General features: G+C 50.5%; 9 protein-coding genes across 9 annotated transcripts; 5 read left to right on the forward strand and 4 right to left on the reverse strand.

Moving 5' to 3' along the window:
• Positions 1–645: 645 nt before the first annotated feature.
• On the reverse strand, positions 646–1,383 carry EDD37DRAFT_606687 (orotate phosphoribosyltransferase; the record flags this gene model as incomplete). The annotated part of the gene is made up of 1 exon (XM_062814912.1): positions 646–1,383. The coding sequence occupies one exon, from the start codon at positions 1,381–1,383 to the stop codon at positions 646–648; it is 738 nt and encodes a 245-aa protein (XP_062673790.1).
• Positions 1,384–2,128: 745 nt separating this feature from the next.
• On the forward strand, positions 2,129–4,060 carry EDD37DRAFT_559971 (methylenetetrahydrofolate reductase; the record flags this gene model as incomplete). Its single annotated transcript, XM_062813825.1, has 1 exon — positions 2,129–4,060. One exon carries the CDS (start codon positions 2,129–2,131, stop codon positions 4,058–4,060), a length of 1,932 nt encoding a protein of 643 aa, XP_062673791.1.
• Positions 4,061–4,327: 267 nt separating this feature from the next.
• Positions 4,328–5,778, reverse strand: EDD37DRAFT_281754 (Pyruvate/Phosphoenolpyruvate kinase). The gene is made up of 3 exons (XM_062811072.1): positions 5,486–5,778; positions 5,182–5,434; positions 4,328–5,110 (listed from the first exon to the last, which is right to left on the reverse strand). Exons 1-3 carry the CDS (start codon positions 5,543–5,545, stop codon positions 4,596–4,598), a joined length of 828 nt encoding a protein of 275 aa, XP_062673792.1. The 5' UTR covers positions 5,546–5,778; the 3' UTR covers positions 4,328–4,595.
• Position 5,779: 1 nt separating this feature from the next.
• On the reverse strand, positions 5,780–7,852 carry EDD37DRAFT_281792 (uncharacterized protein). The gene is made up of 5 exons (XM_062811073.1): positions 7,240–7,852; positions 6,934–7,189; positions 6,702–6,883; positions 6,464–6,653; positions 5,780–6,418 (listed from the first exon to the last, which is right to left on the reverse strand). Exons 1-5 carry the CDS (start codon positions 7,636–7,638, stop codon positions 5,898–5,900), a joined length of 1,548 nt encoding a protein of 515 aa, XP_062673793.1. The 5' UTR covers positions 7,639–7,852; the 3' UTR covers positions 5,780–5,897.
• A 648-nt stretch (positions 7,853–8,500) lies between these two features.
• Positions 8,501–9,768, forward strand: EDD37DRAFT_623674 (uncharacterized protein). The gene is made up of 4 exons (XM_062816118.1): positions 8,501–8,901; positions 8,949–9,145; positions 9,193–9,222; positions 9,268–9,768. Exons 1-4 carry the CDS (start codon positions 8,623–8,625, stop codon positions 9,719–9,721), a joined length of 960 nt encoding a protein of 319 aa, XP_062673794.1. The 5' UTR covers positions 8,501–8,622; the 3' UTR covers positions 9,722–9,768.
• Positions 9,769–9,810: 42 nt separating this feature from the next.
• Positions 9,811–11,006, reverse strand: EDD37DRAFT_623676 (Pyruvate/Phosphoenolpyruvate kinase-like domain-containing protein). Its single transcript, XM_062816119.1, has 5 exons — positions 10,839–11,006; positions 10,764–10,788; positions 10,516–10,642; positions 10,219–10,457; positions 9,811–10,170 (listed from the first exon to the last, which is right to left on the reverse strand). Exons 1-5 carry the CDS (start codon positions 10,971–10,973, stop codon positions 9,908–9,910), a joined length of 789 nt encoding a protein of 262 aa, XP_062673795.1. The 5' UTR covers positions 10,974–11,006; the 3' UTR covers positions 9,811–9,907.
• Positions 11,007–11,173: 167 nt separating this feature from the next.
• On the forward strand, positions 11,174–13,126 carry EDD37DRAFT_677885 (major facilitator superfamily domain-containing protein; the record flags this gene model as incomplete). The annotated part of the gene is made up of 3 exons (XM_062819621.1): positions 11,174–11,809; positions 11,867–12,281; positions 12,326–13,126. Exons 1-3 carry the CDS (start codon positions 11,619–11,621, stop codon positions 13,124–13,126), a joined length of 1,407 nt encoding a protein of 468 aa, XP_062673796.1. The 5' UTR covers positions 11,174–11,618.
• Positions 13,127–14,602: 1,476 nt separating this feature from the next.
• Positions 14,603–16,935, forward strand: EDD37DRAFT_623681 (uncharacterized protein). Its single transcript, XM_062816120.1, has one exon. It carries the CDS (start codon positions 14,913–14,915, stop codon positions 16,677–16,679), a length of 1,767 nt encoding a protein of 588 aa, XP_062673797.1. The 5' UTR covers positions 14,603–14,912; the 3' UTR covers positions 16,680–16,935.
• Positions 16,936–16,986: 51 nt separating this feature from the next.
• EDD37DRAFT_281940 (acetyl-CoA hydrolase) lies at positions 16,987–19,300 on the forward strand. Its single transcript, XM_062811074.1, has 7 exons — positions 16,987–17,421; positions 17,475–17,853; positions 17,903–17,986; positions 18,034–18,297; positions 18,350–18,499; positions 18,550–18,879; positions 18,938–19,300. The coding sequence occupies exons 1-7, from the start codon at positions 17,279–17,281 to the stop codon at positions 19,163–19,165; spliced, it is 1,578 nt and encodes a 525-aa protein (XP_062673798.1). The 5' UTR covers positions 16,987–17,278; the 3' UTR covers positions 19,166–19,300.
• Positions 19,301–19,779: the final 479 nt, after the last annotated feature.

The raw sequence follows: 19,779 nt of genomic DNA on the forward strand, positions 1-19,779 counted from the left end.
CGACCTGACACCTCTCTTCAATGAACAAGCAGAAAAACATGGAGAAGACGTTGAATGGAAGATGTCTGAAGTGGGCTGTTGAATGAAGGGCACCCCTTTGTGCTACGAGGTCTATCAGGTATAGCAGATTGATCGTGGCTGTGAGATGGTTTGATTGAAGTATCTATAGCTCCCGTAGCTAGTCAAGTTAAACCGTCGAAGATCTTTCGGGGTGCATTTTGACTTTTGGCATCATCCCTCAGGGCATGAGTCTGCGCCGCCATAACATCCGCGAGCTTGACCATGTCTCGGGACCGCATGGTGTTGACTTGGGTGCATCCGCTGCTTCGGACTGCTGAAATCCGTTGTTTGGGGGAGAAGAGACAATGTGTGTCAGTTGTGATGGCCGGACAACAAGTTCTCTATGCCCAGGCTCGTCATTCACCATCATTCCGCCGGCGAACAGCTCTTCAGCGCCGTGGTTACTTCCCATGTCCGGGTTTTCAATGCGTGCCTGACCAGTCTCTGGCAGAAGGCTGGCGTCTGCCTTGCGACATATGGACGCAGCATATCTCTTTCCGACTGCGTGCCCGTCCCGTAAGCGAGAGAGAGGTGGCTCCAGTGATGCTCATTCATAGATGAGGTTAATATCTGTAGGCATGCCGCTCAGTCCTTGGCTCCGAACTTTTCGCGGTATACCTTCATCTGCTGCACTTGTTCTGGACCGGCCCCTTCCACAAGACCCTTTTCGACAGCCTTGATCAGATCTTCGAACTTCACCACAGCCCGGACAGGTATACCAAGCTCGTCTTCTGCGACCTTTTGAGCACTCCGAGGCTCGGTCTCGCTTACCCGCTCTTGCCTTGTGAGCAGGAGTACAACACCGACCACAGTTCCACCTTGCGCCTTGATGATTGAGACAGACTCGCGTAACGCAGTGCCTGCGGTCATCACATCGTCAAGGATGACTACTCTCTTACCCTTGAGAGGTGCTCCCACGATAAGTCCACCTTCTCCGTGGTCTTTGGCTTCTTTCCTGTTAAATGAGTATGATACATCGGCAAATTGTTTTCCGCTGAACTCCAACTCTCGAGTCACAACTGCACTTAGTGGAATGCCCTTGTAAGCAGGACCGAAAAGAATGTCGAAGTGAGGCGAGAAGGAGCCGTCTGCTTCGGAGCCAGCCTCTTCTGTCCCAAGTGGGAGGGAGAACGGAGGGGCACTCAGTACTGAGGCATATGCGCGGGCGAGAGCACCCAAGAGAGTCGAGGTATGCAGGAGGGAGGAGGTGAAGAAGTAGGGTGATGTCCGGCCAGACTTGAGAGTGAATGTGCCGAAGGAGAGGACATTGGCCTTTAGAAAGATGGGTATTATGGTGTCTGTATATGATGTTTCTGCGGCCATGTTGGCGAATGTTGACAGGCTTGTTCTTGCGTCGGCGAGGGTTTGAGAAAGGGGTTCGTACATAGCATGCAGTGGTCTATATTTCAACACCAACAGAAGAGAGTCAGAGACGGCAGACGTGTATGTTCTTCGCTGGCAACTCGGCTGGTTCGTGCTGGTTCGTCTCTCCCCAAAAAAAGTTGTTCCTGCCAAGGCCAACCCGATCGGAGCGAAGGGATATTTTCTCCGTTGGTGTTTTCGGATGCACTGCACCAGTGATGCACCGAGCATGTCATAGAGTTTTTTCATCCTATTGTTCGGAATCTTCCTCGTGCCTGCGTGGGCCCTCGTTGACTTGTTGATTTGACCTGTTGACCGCCTAGATGGATATGCTCCATATTTCCTGCGACTACTGAAATCACCACTGAAACCCTCTGGCACCTTAAACTAGCTCTACACCTCCAGATGTTTCCTGATCCTCTAGAATTTTCATTCTGTTGACCTTCGACGGCGCCCAATGCATCGAGAACTTGCCGACAGGTGGGCTCGCAACCGGTATTTCGGTTGATTTGACGGAAGGAGAGGAACGCAGCGAGGCTGCGGTTGCGTGGTTACACCAAAGAGGAGGAGTAGCCGAACGCAGAAGAAGACTGTTCACGAGCGGTCAAGCAAACAAACACTACTTCCGGTGTGTCATCACTTTCAACGGTCGCTACCGTTGTTTCATACAACTACGTTCATTTCCAGCTAGCGACAGACCTTCAAAATGCATATCTCCAAGAAGCTCGCCCTTGCGCACGAGCAAGACAAAGCCACCTTCTCTTTCGAATTTTTCCCACCCAAAACTGCTCAGGGTGTTCAGAACCTTTATGACCGGATGGACCGTATGCACGATTTCGGCCCTGCTTTCATCGACATCACTTGGGGCGCTGGGGGCAGACACTCTCAGTTGACTTGCGAAATGGTGAATGCCGCACAGAGCCACTATGGGTTGGAAACCTGCATGCATTTGACTTGCACCGATATGGAACGCTCTCAGGTAGACCAGGCTCTTCAACTGGCGTACAAAGCAGGATGTACAAACATTCTAGCCCTGCGAGGAGATCCGCCCCGAGAGAAAGAGAAATGGGAGGCAAAAGACGATGGCTTCAAACATGCAAAAGACCTTGTCACATATATCAAGGCACACTATGAAGACCATTTCGATATCGGCGTCGCAGGCTATCCGGAAGGTTGCGACGATAACCGAGATGTTGATGTCCTCATTGACCATCTGAAGGAGAAGGTGGACGCTGGAGCTTCATTTGTTATCACCCAGATGTTTTACGACGTTGACATCTTCCTGGACTGGGTCGAAAAGTGCCGCGGCCGCGGTATCAAGGTCCCAATCATTCCCGGCATCATGCCTATTTCTACCTACGCCTCGTTCGAGAGGAGAGCCAAATGGACTAAGTGTCATGTTCCCTCTGACTGGTACAAGGCGTTGGACCCTTACAAGAATGACGATGCCGCAGTCAGAGACGTTGGCAAAGACCTCATCGTTCAGATGTGTCGCAAGATCCTCGATGCTGGTATACTACATCTTCACTTTTACACCATGAATCTTGCACAGGCTACTAGGATGATTCTTGAAGAACTGGCTATGACTCCAGAGAAGTCCGGTCTGCCGCTCGACAAACCCTTGCCATGGCGACAATCACTTGGTCTCAATCGCAGGGACGAGAACGTCAGACCTATCTTTTGGCGGAATCGCAATACCTCATACATTGCAAGAACAGCTGACTGGGATGAATTTCCGAACGGCCGTTGGGGTGACAGCAGGAGTCCTGCTTTTGGTGAGCTCGACGCGTACGGCATCGGCCTGAAAGGCACAAACGAGGCCAACATGAAGCTCTGGGGGAAACCAAAGACGCTACAAGACGTGGCCAACCTTTTTGTCCGCTTCTTGAACCACGATCTGGATAGATTGCCATGGAGTGAAGGGTCAATCTCCGCGGAAGCCGACAGCATCAAAGAGGATCTCCTAAGACTGAACAAGCGCGGCCTGCTTACCATCAATTCTCAGCCGGCTGTCAATGGTGTGTCTTCGGACCACCCCGTCTATGGATGGGGTCCTTCTGGCGGTTGGGTCTATCAGAAGGCCTATCTTGAGCTCCTGATCTTCCCGTCCATCATCGACACGGTCATAGAAAGGCTCAACGCCGACAAGAATCTGACATACTATGCGGTCAACAAGAAAGGGAAACTACTCACCAACGCGAAAGACGAGGGGCCAAATGCTGTGACATGGGGTATCTTTCCGAACCGGGAGGTTGTCCAACCAACGATTGTTGAGACTGTGTCATTCCTGGCCTGGAAGGATGAAGCTTTCCGCCTGGGACAGGACTGGGCGAAGTGTTATCCTGCCGGCTCCGGGAGCAGGAAGCTTGTCGAGACTATCATGGATGAGTGCTACCTCGTGAACGTCGTGAATAACGACTTCCATCAGACTCATGAGATTTTCGGTGTCTTTGAGGATCTGCAACCCCAGGATTTCGACAAGGTATTCGAAGATACTCCCGGTGACGAGACCGCTGGCGAGGGGGCTCGAAACGTCCTAAGTGGCGATGCCCCAGTCGCAGTACTCGAAAAGGACATTGTCAATGGAGAGCAACGAAAGATACCATTTCAAACAAATGGTGTTGCCTTGTCAAACTGATCAACTCAGTTCTACTGGTGGGTGCTTACATATGTTGGCAGCCAGGCTAACAAATTTCAAGCATGCTCAACTATGCTGAAGCAGATCATTCTACATGATCTTTCTTGTTTTACAGGTGTTAGGAGTTACTTTCAGGTAGGTGGATTATGGGGTTCGGATTGCAGTGGAGGACGGTATTGGAGAGACAAAAGCATCTCAATTCAACATAATACCCCAGCGCGACAACAGCGAGCGTTCACGACGTGACGATGTCTTATGAAATTTAGTCTGAAAAGTAACAGCACATTCACTGTCTTCTAGGACGGTTTTGAGTGCTCTGTCGAAGGCATATGCCCGACATGATATGACTGCGACCTTTCAACATGGTCAAAGTTCACTAGATACTGATTTAGAAATCAATGAGAAATCAATGAGAAGTCGGATTTCAATGCTTACAGCATCTGGTGGATGAGGGTCTTGTTCTCCCTGCCATGATTCCACGTCCACGACAGATGAAACTGCCAGCACATTTCTGAAGAACCATTCTGTGAGATCGTCAACTACTCATGAGGTAGGGATAGAAACCAGTACTCAGATCTCTCAGCATCTCCACATTCTTGTTCATAGCCATTGCCAACAGGCCTATATCAAACTGGCCGAGGACATACCTGGCTCCCATATCTCTGACGATCCGCTTACATATATCCGGTCGCGAGTACATGCCCGCAATACCAAAGACCTTGCCATTTCTGCGAGCGGTCGCGGCAACTTTCTTCAGCGCCGCCTGGAATGTTTGGTGCTCCCATTCTCCAAGCACACCGAGCTCCAGAGACAAATCATTGGCACCCACAAGTAAGACATCGACACCGTCCACCGCAGCGATAGCCTCGATGTTCTCGAGGCACTCGCGGGTCTCGACTTGAATGAAAACTGTCGAGCACGTACTGTCGAGCTGCTGAACCAAGTCTGCAGCACCGATTTTCTGGAAGTGGAAATGCGGCAGTGCGGCCGTTAGCGAGCGTTTCCCTTTGGGCGGGAACTTCGTCGAGGACACTGCCATCCTTGCTTCCTCTATATTCTTGTCAGTCTCATGCTTGCACCCCAAATAGTGCAAGTGAAAGGTTTAGGGGCTAGTCGCATACCAGCAGTATTTATATGCGGAAAGACGATGCCCATGGCCCCACCGTCGAGGACGCGTTGTATGTACCCGTGTCCGCACTCATACGGGACGCGCACAACCGGCGTGATGTCTGATGATAGGGCCGCCGAACATAATTGACTGGCGTCCTTCTCGGAAAAGACTGAGTGCTCGAGGTCGATGAAGATGCTGTCATAACCCGCTGCCTTGGCTAGCGAAATGACTTCGTTGTTGGCTATGACTCGAATTCCTACCGCCTGGAACACGCATTAGCTATGCGATTATGTAGGAGTATTGGTCAAGCTTACGGTGCACACTCGATCTTCGGATACCGTGTCGATGAGGTTATTGCGGAGCATTACATTCATGAATTGTAAGGCGACACCCACTCGATCTCCGATTTTTGCCCTCGTGCAGCGGCTGTTGGCCGGAAGGTGCTTATTGGGGTATGAGTTCTGAAATCCCGTAACTATCAACGTTCTTCTTGATTGTGTTGGTAAAATACCAGATACAGTAGTTGGTGGCGTTCCCAATTTTGTTGACTCGGAAAAGCTCCTCCGCCTCGGAGTTCCACAGCCGAGGTTGTACTCAAACTGATGCTAATGGTATGAGTAAACATGGGCATGATCCATGGATTAAAAGCCTATCTAGAACTTTCTCCGTCGCGTATACCTCATATTCAATAAGTGACGGTCTTGAGATTGATAACAAATGCCAATGTCATACAAAGTCCAGCCAGTCAAGGTCGACCGTGTCGAAGTCGAAAGTGTTCGCGACTGCGTCAAAGTCGTCGATACAGAAACTGGCAGAAGGCTCCATTCGACCTGGTGCTGGTACCAGCTGTACTGATGGGATGGTGCTCTGACTGGCGGTGGGAAGTTCTGCAACAGGTGGCACAATTTCACCAGCGCTATCTTCAGGCCGTTCAATTGCGGGCTGTGGGATGTCTATCACATTGAGAATAGCCCTGTTAAGTGTCTCCGCGTCCTTGACCACAGTAAGAAGACGACCATAGCGGTTTCTGTGGGTAGAAGAATAGCCGGCCGCGAGCTCGCAAATATCCGTCAATGTGTCTTTGAGTGCTTCGGCTGGTATGTTCCCTCTGGACGCCATATCTTGTAACACACCGTTCGCCACCTCAATGAAAGAAGTGTCTGTAGTGCCCGGGCTAATGATGTTGACAAGGACGAGCAGCACGGCAGCTAAGAAAGTAACCTCGTTATCTAGAAATGCAAAGATTTCTAGACGCCATTAATCTCTGAACATGACGGCATGAAGATACTTACCAAGCAAGCTCTGTTCTCGCAGAGCTGACAATATGTTGAGGCTGAGTGTGGCAGCATTGACGCCAACCTTCATCATCCCTAATACAGGCTCATAAGCATTATTGATCGAAGCGTGGCCGTCTATTTGACCAGTCGTGATGGACGGTGTTAAGCGATGTAGGAGAAAGGGTATGCAGGCTCTCATGATGCACTGGAGGAATTTTCAGTCACGCCCACGAGGTCCAAGGTAGGTACTTACGTGGCAGTATAAGAGATGCAAAGTCGCTGCTGACCTGGATATTGTCGCAAGTGAATCACCATGACAGAGAGATTCTGTGGTTCGGATTGACCTTCCCACCTTCGTCAGAGCCGCCAGTTGCTGGGACACTGCGGTGACAAAAGCCAGACTCATAGAACTCGTGCGTTCATATTTCGAGGTTACTGTGTATCATGTAAGACGACAACTTGCCTGATTGATCGAGGGATATCACCCTTGTTCACTTCCGTCAAGATGTGCGCAATGGCGAGATTGACTCGTAATCTGAAGTCAGGAGATACTCCACGAGTCTCATCTGACGCAATCCAGTGGAGGTTCTCATCATGGATATGGAAGTCGGGCCACGTATTGATGCTTGCCGCCAACCTTTGATCAAGGACACATATATTCCACCACAGTATCTGATGTTTTGATCCTTCTGCACTTCTGTCCATGCCGTAGGAGCGGGCTAGACGACCTGCTTGTCCTATCTGTTCACCGTCAAAACCAAACAAACAATTCATCTAGTGATGATACGCACGTAGAGATGTGCTGCAGTATGCAGATCTGCTGACTGCGCATAAAATGCCATCAGGCAAAGCGTTTCTATTGTCGTGGATGGATCTTGAATCCTGCAAACGATCGCGGAGAACGCCTGGACGCATTGGAAAAACTCCTGGATTCCAGGAGGACCGAGGTTGGTGGCTCCTTTCTCGAGAAACAATTTCCCCGTGGCGGCAACCATCAAGAGCTTGACTTGCCATATATCAGGCTGACTTTGCACAGATTGGAGATGTGCTCGGTTCCACTGTTTTTCAAGGGTCAGGTAATCAGAGAAAGAACAAGTTGCATTAAGGTGAAAATCGGCAACCTGCGCGAGGTGAAACAAGAGGGCTTTTGACGGTATGGGAAGACGTGAGGAATTTGTGGATGTTCTCATCGTTTGCGACAAGGTATAAGTTGCGATTGACTTTTCGTTACGTCTGGCATCGTCACTAGCGATGCTGGCTAAGCGTTGGCGCACGTCGCGAGCCAAGGTCCAAATGAATGGCTGCGGAGATTGCACTTTTTGAATCAGCTAGAGCTCGTTTCGTAATGCGAGGCCATACCTCTAGATGGGTATGCCTCATCTTTGTCTGTAGGCAGTTGATCACCAGGCTCTGTAAAAAGAATGCTGTTTTGAGAAGTGGTTATCTCTTCTTGATTCAAGATTTGACCGTCGGTCACTCTGGCGTCTATGGGTAGGCGTATCTGCCGTACTTCGGCTCTGCCATGGGGACTTCGGGTTGGTGCTGGATGCTCTTCGTCCGGCGAGGTGTTACGATCAATCGTTGCACGCCGTTGAAGCTCGTGGAGGCGTCTTGCGAATCAGTACCAACGATGGACATGTTCTGACATTGGGAGTCGGAGTCGGACAACCCACCTTTCGGAAACTAGCACCCTTCTCTCCGCCTCGTCAAAGATACAGATCTGCCCACGCGTCGTACAATTGTGGCAAGGTGTCGCCCCTGAACATCTCACTTTCCGCTGTCGACATCTTCGGCAACTTTCTTGCGTCAGCTCGGTAACGCGTCAAGCAATGCAGAGAGGCCTTACGCGGTATAAGTCTTTCTCTTCGAGGGACTTGCAAAGCCCTGCTCTGGGTTCGGCATGGGGTAACGAGTCTTGTCCAGGCGTATTGCTGTATCAATTCCATTTCTGAGGTCAGAAGAAGAGGCGGTGGTTGCGCTCCGAGATTGCACGGAAGTCGTCTGCCGAGTTGATCATCTTGGCATTTTCCTTCCCTAACCATTCCGACTCAGCATGGCTAGCATGACAGCAACATGGAACAAAAGTCTTCAAAGGACTTATTGAATAGTGCCTACAATTTCTGTCGTGAGGTGTGTGCTTGTAGAAACCCCCCGAATTGTATACGACTTTCGATATGTCCGGACTTGTTGCCTTGGACACCTTTGACGAAGAAGGTACTAAGTACATGCGCGAGGTATTTCCAGATGTGATAGAGCCTGGTAGTCATTTGCACGCTTCATGGCCTCAACATGCTGTCGGCCTCTTTGTTGCGAAGAGCAAAGTGACTGCAGACATCATCCGCAGCACGAAGAAACTCAAGTTCATTGTCAGACATGGTGCTGGCTACGACAATATCGATGTCGGGGCTTGTAAGCAGAAAGGCATCGTCCTATGCAATCTTCCAGGAATCAGTGTACGAACATCAATTACTGCCCTCATTGGCAAGTCTGACTGCTTCAGGCTATGAGCGTAGCAGAATTAACGCTTGCCCTTACGGGTGCATGTGCGAAAAACCTGGTTGAGGTGTCGAGACAGATTCGAGCGGGAGAGAAATTGAACAAAAGATACAAAAGTCTTTATTCTGCAAGTTTACTCACGGGCAAGACCTTTGGCATCGTTGGTGGTGGACACATAGGGCAGCTCACGGCCAAAAAATTGTGCGTCTCCCTTGCATTCAAATGTTACGTACATTGACATCCCGCAGCGTTGGTGCTTTCGACGGCAAGATCTTCTTGTAAGGTTGGACTTTTGTCTAAGCACTTCTGGCTAATACCTCCAGGTATGACCCTTACATCCCAGGACTTGGCTCGATTTGGGACTCGATTCCTCATGTACGGGTACATTCGGTGGAAGAAATGGCCCCTCTGGTAGATGTGATGTCGTTACATGTGCCGCTGCTCCCGAGCACCCGGGATATGATCACATTTTCGCTACTTCAGAAGATGAAGTCCACGGCCATTCTCATCAATGTTGCGCGGGGTGGGGTTGTCAAGGAAGAAGATCTCTGGAGAGCCTTGAAACTAGGGGTGATTGCATCTGCCGGAGTGGATGCTTGGGTGAATGAACCGCCCACGAGAGAAGTGTATGGGAGCATATTAGATCTGGAGAACCTGGTGATGAGTCCTCATATTGGAGGTTCTCCTGCCGAAGTACAAACTGCCACTTGTATAAGCATGGTGGATCATATGAAGGAGCTACTTGATGGTAAGGCGCCTAGAGATAGAGTGGCATGATGAACAGAACATGTCTGCATGTTCATGGATACCACAAAAAGCACTGGAGCAACTTTGAAGTCGTGCTGCTTATCAGTCCTTTCTTCGATGTCCCTATAAGAATAAAGCGTGAAAGAGTAGTAAAAGTAGTCGTGGCCTTTCTCGATCTAATATATCTCAGCCTACGGAGATGGGAGGCTGTCTATATCAAGACCGTGCCAATTTCAACTCTTTGCTATACCAAGCTTGCAGTGACCTCACGTCGTTGCTCAGTACTACCATGTCGAACCTCTCCTTTGCCTTCTTAGCAGCCTCCCCATCCACCGACAAGATGCCGACCTTCTTCCCGTGCTTGTGCGCACTTTCGACTACTTTGTCGATAGCTTCAAGAAAGCACGTCTCGGTATATTTGGCAGGTGTATATCCAAGTAGCGCGAGTGCCAAATCATTCGGTCCAATGAATAGAAGGTCTGTTCAGATCGTCAACTATTTCCTAGCACGACGACAGGAGAACGTACCAACGCCTTCCACCTCACAAATCTGATCAATATTCTCAACTCCAGCCCTTGTCTCTATCTGGATCATTGTTATGATGCCCGCGTTTGCTTTTGCTACATACTCTGATGGGGTTGCTAGTCCATGCTCAAAACATGCGAAAGGTGACCCTTGACCTCTGACACCCACCGGAGGAAATTTGGCCCAGGACACGGCCGAGCGGGCTTCTTCAGCACTGTTGACCGTGGGTACCATGATGCCACTAAGGGTGAGCTCGTCAGTACACCCCTTCTAAACGCGTGGAGAAGCAAAGTACTTACTGAGCCCCTGTATCCAAAGCTCGTTTGATCAACATGCCAGAGAGCCCGGCTATTCGTACGATAGGTGAAACGCCAGATCCGGAAACGGCAACAACCATGTCGTGCATTTCAGAATCACCAATGTGGCCTGGTCAGAGTCAGTCGTCCATGTGCATGATCCGCCTTGCAAAGGTGAGGGAGAATTGCCTGGGGCATCTGTCCGGACACATAGGAGAACCCGTAACAAATGCACTGCCGGACACACATACCATGTTCCTGATCGATTATGACAGCCTAAAAAGTGGACTTAGAGGCTTCCTTTGCAACAAAGATCTCTCACGTACATCAAGTCCGGTGTGAGCGATCACCTGTGCCGCTCGTGATCCTTGAAGGGTCACGAAGGTGGCAAGCGCTACCTCATTTTGGTCGAGAAGGTGCTTGAGCCGAAGCTTTGGGTCGACAGTGATGCCTGAAATCATCGTGACCTGAATTGCGGTGAAAGCGTATCTGTCTAATCAAAAGAAAAGTACACACCATGTGCAATGTGTGACTGTTCTACCTTGAAGAGCATATTGCTAGCTTGGCAAGCCTTACCGTCATCAGGCAAATCCCCCTCCGGCACCTCCCCTGTCACTGACCCGACATACCTCTCGAGCACTCCTACACATGCTTTGCAGTTTGAGCATGTGAAGGATTAAGGTCACCTACGTGGCCCGGAAAGTGGTCACCGAAGGTGCAGGCTTGGTCCGTCAAGCACAGTTTTCGGAGCTCCACCACCGAGGGCGAAAGGTCAAAGGCAGTGCGATATACACCACGATTCCACCCACTGGCACAAATTTCTTTCCGTAGCACGTGTTGCGACAGCCAACCTCACAAGAGCATCGAAAACGGTGGAGGAATGAACAACTGCATTGGATAGAAATGTATTTCATGTTGCCTGAGGACGAGAGGCACGATGCGAGGGCTTCGGCCGCTTTCAAGGGAGATATAAAAACGAGTTGTTATTTTACTGCCGTTTACAATATGCGTAGGTCACTTAAAGGATACTTTAAGAAGAGCCATACCATTGTCTACCAAACACATCTATACGGATTTCGAATACTCCTCACATATCACGCTCCAAGATGACGCCAGCCATTCACCTCAAGAAGGACGAAGGCTATGAGATCGACCAGCACGCTATGCAAGACTCAGGTCCCAGCACTGAGACAGGAGACTATGCAGGTGCCTCATCTAAGAAAGATGCAGCAGAAATTGCGTTGGTCCGAAAATTGGACATCTATATCATGCCAATCCTCTGGATTATGTACTTCATGTAAGCTTATATAGGAGACTACCCAGCCCCTTGACATGCCGCTCATTATATCACTAGGAACTATCTTGACCGAAATGCGATCACCACGGCTCGTCTGAACGGAATGGAGAAAGACCCAGGCATGGTCGGAGCACAGTACAACACTTGTATCAGTATCCTCTACGTCGGGTACCTCTTGATGCAAGTGCCATCAAACATGCTGATCTCTTCGACTAAAGTCAGACCGTCACTCTATATGAGCATCTGTATGTCGACATGGGCTGTGGTTTCAGCAACGACAGCGGCCACGCAGAGCTACACTGGCATGGTCCTCTGCCGTTTCTTCATTGGCGTTGTCGAAGCGCCCTACTATCCTGCAGCATTATGCTTTCTGTCAATGTTCTATACGCGCAAGGAGATCGCAACACGACTTGCCATTCTATACTCTGGGAACATCTTTTCAACATCTTTTGCAGGCCTGATCGCAGCAGCCGTGTTCAATACTCTCGATGGAGCACATGGCCTCGCTGGCTGGAGATACTTGTTCATCATCGATGGCTCTTCACGCTGGGCTGTGCGTTTGCTGCCGCATGGATTCTGCCTGACTTTCCCCTGACTACACGATGGTTGAAACCTGCTGAACGTCGATTGGCGCACGACAGAATCGCTCGTGACACAGTGGGCATTGCCACAAGCAAAGGACCTTGGTCTGGCTTCGTTCAGGCAGTCAAAGATCCGCGGCTTTACTTGCTCTGCTTCATGCAGAACATGCACATCAGCGCATGTAGTTTCAACAATTTCTTCCCCACTGTGATCGGCGGCCTCGGCTTCAACAGTACAATCACATTGCTGCTGACCTGCCCTCCTTATCATGTGTCCGGACTTTTCGGCATCCTGGCTGCCCTTTCATCTGGCAAGTTCAACGAGCGGACGTGGCATATCACCGGCTGCATGGGATTAGCTCTTACGGGATTCATCATCTCCTGCGCCACTCTGAACGTTGCCGCACGATATGTCTCGTGCTTCATGTTCGCCTCAGGAGCTTATGCTGTCAACTCTATAATATTTGGCTGGGTCAGCGCAACACTGGGCCAGACGACCGAGAAAAAAGCAGTGGCTCTGTCGATTGTGAATGTCTTTGCCAATCTCTCCTACGTCTACACGCCGTATCTTTATCCTAAGAGCGACGGTCCGCACTACCTCACTGGAATGGCGAGCGATGCTGCATTTGCTACCATGACCATTGCCAGCACCTGGGCTCTGCGAATCTGGTTGCGCGCGACGAATCACAAGCTCCAAAATGAGGACAGCGGGACGATTCTATATTACGTCTATTAAATGGGCAGGAAGATTGACAGCCTTGGAGTCTGCACGTCGGGCTATCCTCGAAGAAGCGGGAGTTATATCTTCCAAGAATTGCGCGCAAGCGTTGTACATATGAGCATATGAGAGGCATCATACAAGGCCTGAAGCGCGGAAAACTGCGGTTGTGCAAATTGTAGCCGCCAGGAACTGCGCATAACGTAGTGACGCCGGCGCATGAGGGGGCAAAACGCGACCGGAGTCTCAACAGATTTACAGCGTCCATTACACACCACGACAACTCAAGGCTGCCTTCGCCTTACAGCCTCGTGGCCCGTTCAGGCCCCCAAGACTATGGGGAGCCATGCCGCTTGTGGAAGGAGGCCAGAAATGGACGGTCTTGTCGAATAACGCAAGGCATGACGTCCTCGAAGTCCTGGTGTACCGCGCACGGGTATTGAGTGCAGGTCTAAACGCGAAGTAGGCAACGCACTAATGCACTTGAGCAGTTGATTTTGTTCTCATCCTATGAAACGCAAGAGATGCCTTGATGGAAAGCCGTATTCGCGCTTAGTAACGTCAAGCTGCAGGTGTGCATGCGAAGTATGCGATCCACTAATGCAGTTGAACAGCCGAACTCGTTCGTTCGTGGAATTGTTCGTAGAGAGGAGCTTGAAGCCTTGATCAATAGCTTGGTTTGAGCTTGAACAGTATCAAGCCGCGGCCAAATCTTGGAAACAATGGCGGTCTATCTGCCGCTTCCGCCATGCGTTCCACCCTAATCAGCCAGCTTAGCAGAAGTGGTTGCTGTTGCGAGGTGGGACAAGGAGACCTTGAACGGGAAGAGGGTAAGTTCTGATCGGATATTATACAATAGCTAGCGTGCTATCAGTTGTAGATGCGCTAGCCAGGAACCAGCGAAAAGTAGATGGAGATCACTCCTCCACGTGGTTTATAGTAGGCGAGGCAGATCGAACAGGATTTGGTTTTCGCTTGCTTTTCAATGCATCAAAAGCCAAGCAACTTGATTTGCACGAAGTTGAAGCATTGACCAAACTGTCAGCAAGACTGTCGCAGGGGGGCACCGACTTACACGGAACTCCTGAAGCCTTCTCAGGGGTTTCCGGGGCTGATGTGTCAGCAATCGTCGATGGTTCGCATAGCATAGCGCAACGCAGTTACCACACCCGAGAAGTCATGTGAAGAGGGTACGATAACTCATCCAGTGGGTTTGGGGACCAGCCCGGCTGATCTAAGCAGTTCCCGAGACCTGTAGATTGCAGCTACACTCCGGCCACAATCAGGACACTCAGTGACGTTTTGCACGCTCCGGGAGGTTGGCCTCTGCATTGCAATACACCAGGGGATGGGTGCACGAAATCCAGCTGCTGTTGCTCCCTCAACTCGCTCTCCAACCTGGAAGAACAAGGAGTCTCCTTCCTCGCCGAGGGTGAACGATCTTTTACGGTTACTACAGTAGGAGAGATAGGCGGGTTACTCTTTAGGCGCCCAGATCATTCAATGCCTTATCTTTCTTACCCCGCAATTGGTGTCCTCGCATCCAAATGCCCATTTTCTCGACCTTGATGACCTTATTCGATTCTGTCTGTACAAGTACGCTGCCTCTGGTCGATCGACGTTCGCTTAGTCACGTTGTATGCCTTTTTGGGTCTGGATTCAACGTCAATCGTGGTCTGCGCCTGGTATGCCGGCTGCTACAGCTGACCGGAACACATCTCTTATCTTAATGTCCCGCAACAAGCGACATTGACTATTGGCGATACATGAAAGTACCAGCGCAACCTCGACAAGGTGACCCAACATGCCTATTATCGGCGACGACTTCCCTGAGAAGATAACAGTATACTCAGGTACTTTGCGGAAGTTCACTGGTGCCAAAGTCGATCCCTACGCTCGCTTCGTTGGTTATATTCTCCTCAAGCCCCTCAACATTGCTGTACAGGGCCAACGGAACGTGAACAATGCACTTGGCAATCTTCCTGTCCACACATCGGTTGCACCGGACGAGAAGCTCCTTTTTGGCTGGGGCCCCCTACATGTCATCCACGATAAGGTGGTTCACCTAGGGTCTTATGAGCATCTTTCTGTGATGATAGCCTTGGGAGAGAGCTTCCACGAGACCTATGGAGCCAAAGTACTTTGGGAGCTGACAAAGGCTGCAGCAGGGCCAGATGATCTGACTCCGCACTTTTCGCAGTGGAAGTCCAATCTGCATGCCTACAGCGGAGCATTTTCAGCGACAGATTTTGGTTTGTTGGTCGAGGAGTACATTCGATTGTACCCGTATCCTGTCAACATCCAGATGCTTGATGCTGTCTTCCCTCCACGCGTGATTGCAGATGCTCTCTCGGCCTTGATGCGTATCACTGGTGGAGAAGAAAAAGAGGTCACATTCACCGGTAGCGCAATCATTGCTTGGATAGGAGCCATAGCAGAATGGCTGTGCGACCTACAAATAACAATCTACGACGACAATGGGGAGCAGCTCCGTAAAACCCATCCCGACCGAGAACCACAGGTGACCATGATCTTCGTCAAAAATCCTAGCATCAATTTTTCGTTTGAACCCCACAGCCAAAATGCAGCGGGCATTGCAGATCTGAGTCTCGTCGACCACACATACCCTGCCGCTGTGCACGCGACTCCATTTGGTGGCCGTGTGGCATGGCAATCACTCCTTCCGCGAGTCTTCGGGCGGAGTTTTCATATCTTGGATCACGAAGAATCGAAATCGTTTGGAACAATGATTGGAAGTGCGGCAAGGATGTTTGAGGGTCTTGCTTTGGGGAAGGGACATGAACATATCGAGCTCGTCTCAACCAAGAACCAGAGCAATACCGCATCATATGGAGCAGGCTTGGTGCAGACCCTTGGCAATTGGTTTCCTGAGCTCAGACGATTTCAAGGCCGCATGGAGCGATCTCTGAAATTGACCCATGATGAGGCATCAACGTCTTACGTGGAGCAGTTGAGTAAGATACGCGCGGCTTGCCACTGCGGCATCTGTACATCCAAAGACAAACTCCAGCCGGGGCAAGAAGGTATTCCGCCGACACATGGGTACTGCCTGGCTGCTCTTACCGAGACAATCATCTCGTTGGGGCTGTCTTTGTCGAGAATGACGGTGGCGGCTCGATTGTACCCGACGCGAACAGGCATTCAAAATTACTACCTCGGCCAGGTGTCGAAAAGATTGGAAGCTCGAGGCTCGCACTGGACGGAGCATTTCAAGATCGTGTTCGGGACCGAATGGAACGCTCCGGATGCTCGTCGTCTCCAGAATGCTGTTCAGATGTTCACGGGCTCGAGACCTGCCAAAGACACACCGGAGAATCTGGTCGCTATTTCTCATGAGGGTATTTGCGCTTACTTTGTAGCCTTGGAGACATCTCATAAAGCGGATCAGGAACAGCAAGTCAAACTGATAAGGGTTATCAGCGGGAGCATTAATGTTGGTGAGAAATTGTTTGACAGAGCCTGTTTAGGTCAGGTCGATGGAGCAGATCCAGAAGATCCGTGGGAAGAGTTAAGGTATGACCATCTGCCTCAGCCATTGTTTTGTAAGTAGTAATTATGACTGTCGTGTTCGGCTCGGAAAGAATGCCAGCGTCAAGGAAAGCCGGCTGGGATCGAAGCCTATCGCTGCAGTTGCCATCATGGTCGCGAGTCTAGAGTATGGTCTTTGCCGTTCACGGGTCTTTGAATCTGGAGGGAAACCCGAATTTAGTCAGAGGTGAGTGGGAGGTGAAGCCAATTTAACGGGGAGTTATGGAGGCCGGAGAAGTCTCGGGGGACACACGCGAGACCAAGACGCGTGCTACGACCTACCAGTAATCCATCATTGTCACTTGTAAATCCCCGATGCCTGTTTAATTGGTTGTTCGATAACAAGACCGCTGGCGGAACCTTTTAGCACGATTTGATTTGTGGTCTGATCATCCATCTTGAGACGAGGGGGTTCGCGGTGCTGACTGACTGCCCAATGACGAAACTTCCCAAGTCCTACCACATCCGGTTCAAAGCTTCTTGATTGTTATTTTTGTCCACCACAAATTAAACTCCAAGCTGTGAACGACAACAAAGGCTTCAGAGGAAAGATCCTTTGCGACAATCCTTACATTGCCAAACCGGCTGCTTGACTTGCTTACATTTGTTGGACGTCCGGTCATGGCCGCCTCAGCTCTCCTGAAGAGCCGTTGCCGGCGGGCTAGCTACCTCAATAAGCTTTGCAAGGCTGAAGACCTCATTGATCTCTTCCCAAACGGTACTTATATCGGGTGGTCAGGATTTACAGGTGTGGGCTATCCAAAGTAGGTGATCTTCAACCCCCCCGGAGCTGCTGAGGATGCTTATCTGTCGACAGGAAGGTCCCGACGGCTTTGGCTGATCATGTTGAGAAAAACAACCTTCAGGGGCAGCTCAAGTACAACCTTTTTGTGGGCGCCTCGTCAGGAGCCGAGACCGAGAATCGATGGGCCAACCTCAACATGATTGAGCGACGAGCACCTCATCAAGTAGGAAAGGAGATTGCAAAGGGTATCAACAACGGCAACATTAAATTTTTCGACAAACATCTTAGCATGTTTCCCGTTGACTTGATGTACGGTTTCTACACCAAAAACAAGGCCAACAACAGGTTGGATGTAGCCATCGTCGAGGCGTCCGCTATCACAGAAGATGGAGGTATCATTCCCGGAGCCAGCGTGGGAGCTTCTCCTGAAATCATTCAAATGGCCGACAAGGTATTGGCGCACGCCACACCAATCTCTTCCATGGCTGACCACTGTGAAGATCATTATCGAGATAAACACTGCTGCTCCCAGCTTTGAAGGTCTTCACGACATCACGATGACGGATCTGCCGCCACGGAGAAAGGTGAGTGCACTGATTTTCTCAGGGAAATCCCACTAACTCCGGACGAGCCATACCTCATCATGTCACCCGAAGACCGCATAGGCACGCCGCATATCCCTGTTGATCCCGAACGAGTGGTCGCAGTCGTGGAATCGGATTACCCTGATCAGACCACCGAGAATGCACCCGAAGACGACACATCAAGAGCAATTGCCTCTAACCTTATCGAATTCTTGCAACACGAGGTCAAGCACGGCAGACTTCCCGCCAACCTCCTACCTATTCAATCTGGCATTGGAAACATTGCCAATGCCGTCGTTGGTGGTTTGGCTGTGAGTATTGCGTGGCACGAATGGCTTGTTCGTCAGACTAACCCAGTGGTAGAAAGGAGGAGCCAACTTCAAGAATCTGAAGGTCTGGACTGAAGTTTTGCAAGATTCTTTCCTGGATCTCTTCGACAGCGGAAACTTGGATTTCGCAACCGCAACGTCAATTCGGTTCTCCCCGGGAGGCTTCAAGAGATTCTATGATGGGGTGAGTGGCTGTAGGTATGCTTTGTCAGATCTCATGCTGACGATTGACAGTGGGAACAATATCATGCAAAACTTCTCCTGCGATCTCAACAAGTGTCCAACTCACCCGAAATCATCCGCCGCTTGGGTGTGATCGGCATGAACACGCCGGTGGAGGTCGACATCTATGCTCATGCCAACAGTACCTGTGTGATGGGCTCCCGTATGCTCAACGGTCTTGGTGGATCAGCAGATTTCCTGCGATCCGCAAAATATTCCATCATGCACACACCTAGTACTCGGCCGTCGAAGACCGATCCTACCGGTGTTAGCTGCATTGTGCCGATGTGCACCCACGTGGACCAGACTGAGCACGATCTAGATGTCATCGTCACTGAGATTGTGAGTACTCCCCGTCGTCATTGTATTGGTGATGAGAAAGGCTAATGCGCCGAAACAGGGTCTGGCCGACGTTCGAGGCATGTCTCCGCGTGAACGAGCACGTGAGATCATCAAGCACTGTGCACATCCAGACTACCGACCAATTCTCGAAGATTACTTCAACAAGGCAGAGTTCGAATGTTTGAGGAAAGGCATGGGTCATGAACCTCACTTGCTGTTCCAGGCGTTCGATATGCACAGGAACTTTGCCGAGAACGGAACGATGAAGATCAGCGGCTGGAAATAAATAGCCTCGACAACTCTAGGTCATCAAGAAAGGCATCTCTTGTTGAAACTGTTGACAGAAATGCTGCATGGCTGTTGTATTTCAAAGCCCCTGTTGCCACGATGGTACCCGGTGGGATCAAGGCCTGACAACAGGAGGGTATTGCCGGAAGCGAATACCCCGTACAGGTCTTGGAGGTACTGGGCCGAAGACAGTCGTCGGTCATCGTCGGCAACATGACCGTACCTGATGGCAGGTGACCGAAGACGACCCATTTCGCTGTTTTCTTTATCACCTTCTTAACCACAAGGTTCGAATTTCTGACTCCTGTACTTCTGACGCTGTTCTCCATCCCTGTGCAGATCGATACTCTTTCCCCATCTCTCCACCACTTTCGATGATCCACGATGGTGTAACAAAACTGTTCTCATGATCTCCAAGACGCACGACATGACATGGCCAAGCAGGGATCGACCGACCTATCTGCACGGACTTTTCCCACCGGAAGTTGTCTATGCCTTCTACTTTCTGCAAATGCTTTTGCCGTTGTTGCCCTATATCTGCGTCCGGTGCCATAGATGCAAGATCCAGAGCTAGCCTACAGACTGGAAGCATCTCTGATCGATGTCTCCGAA

This window comes from Exophiala viscosa (assembly GCF_022695815.1).
Source record: "Exophiala viscosa unplaced genomic scaffold EDD37scaffold_2, whole genome shotgun sequence".
Taxonomy (NCBI): domain Eukaryota; kingdom Fungi; phylum Ascomycota; class Eurotiomycetes; order Chaetothyriales; family Herpotrichiellaceae; genus Exophiala; species Exophiala viscosa.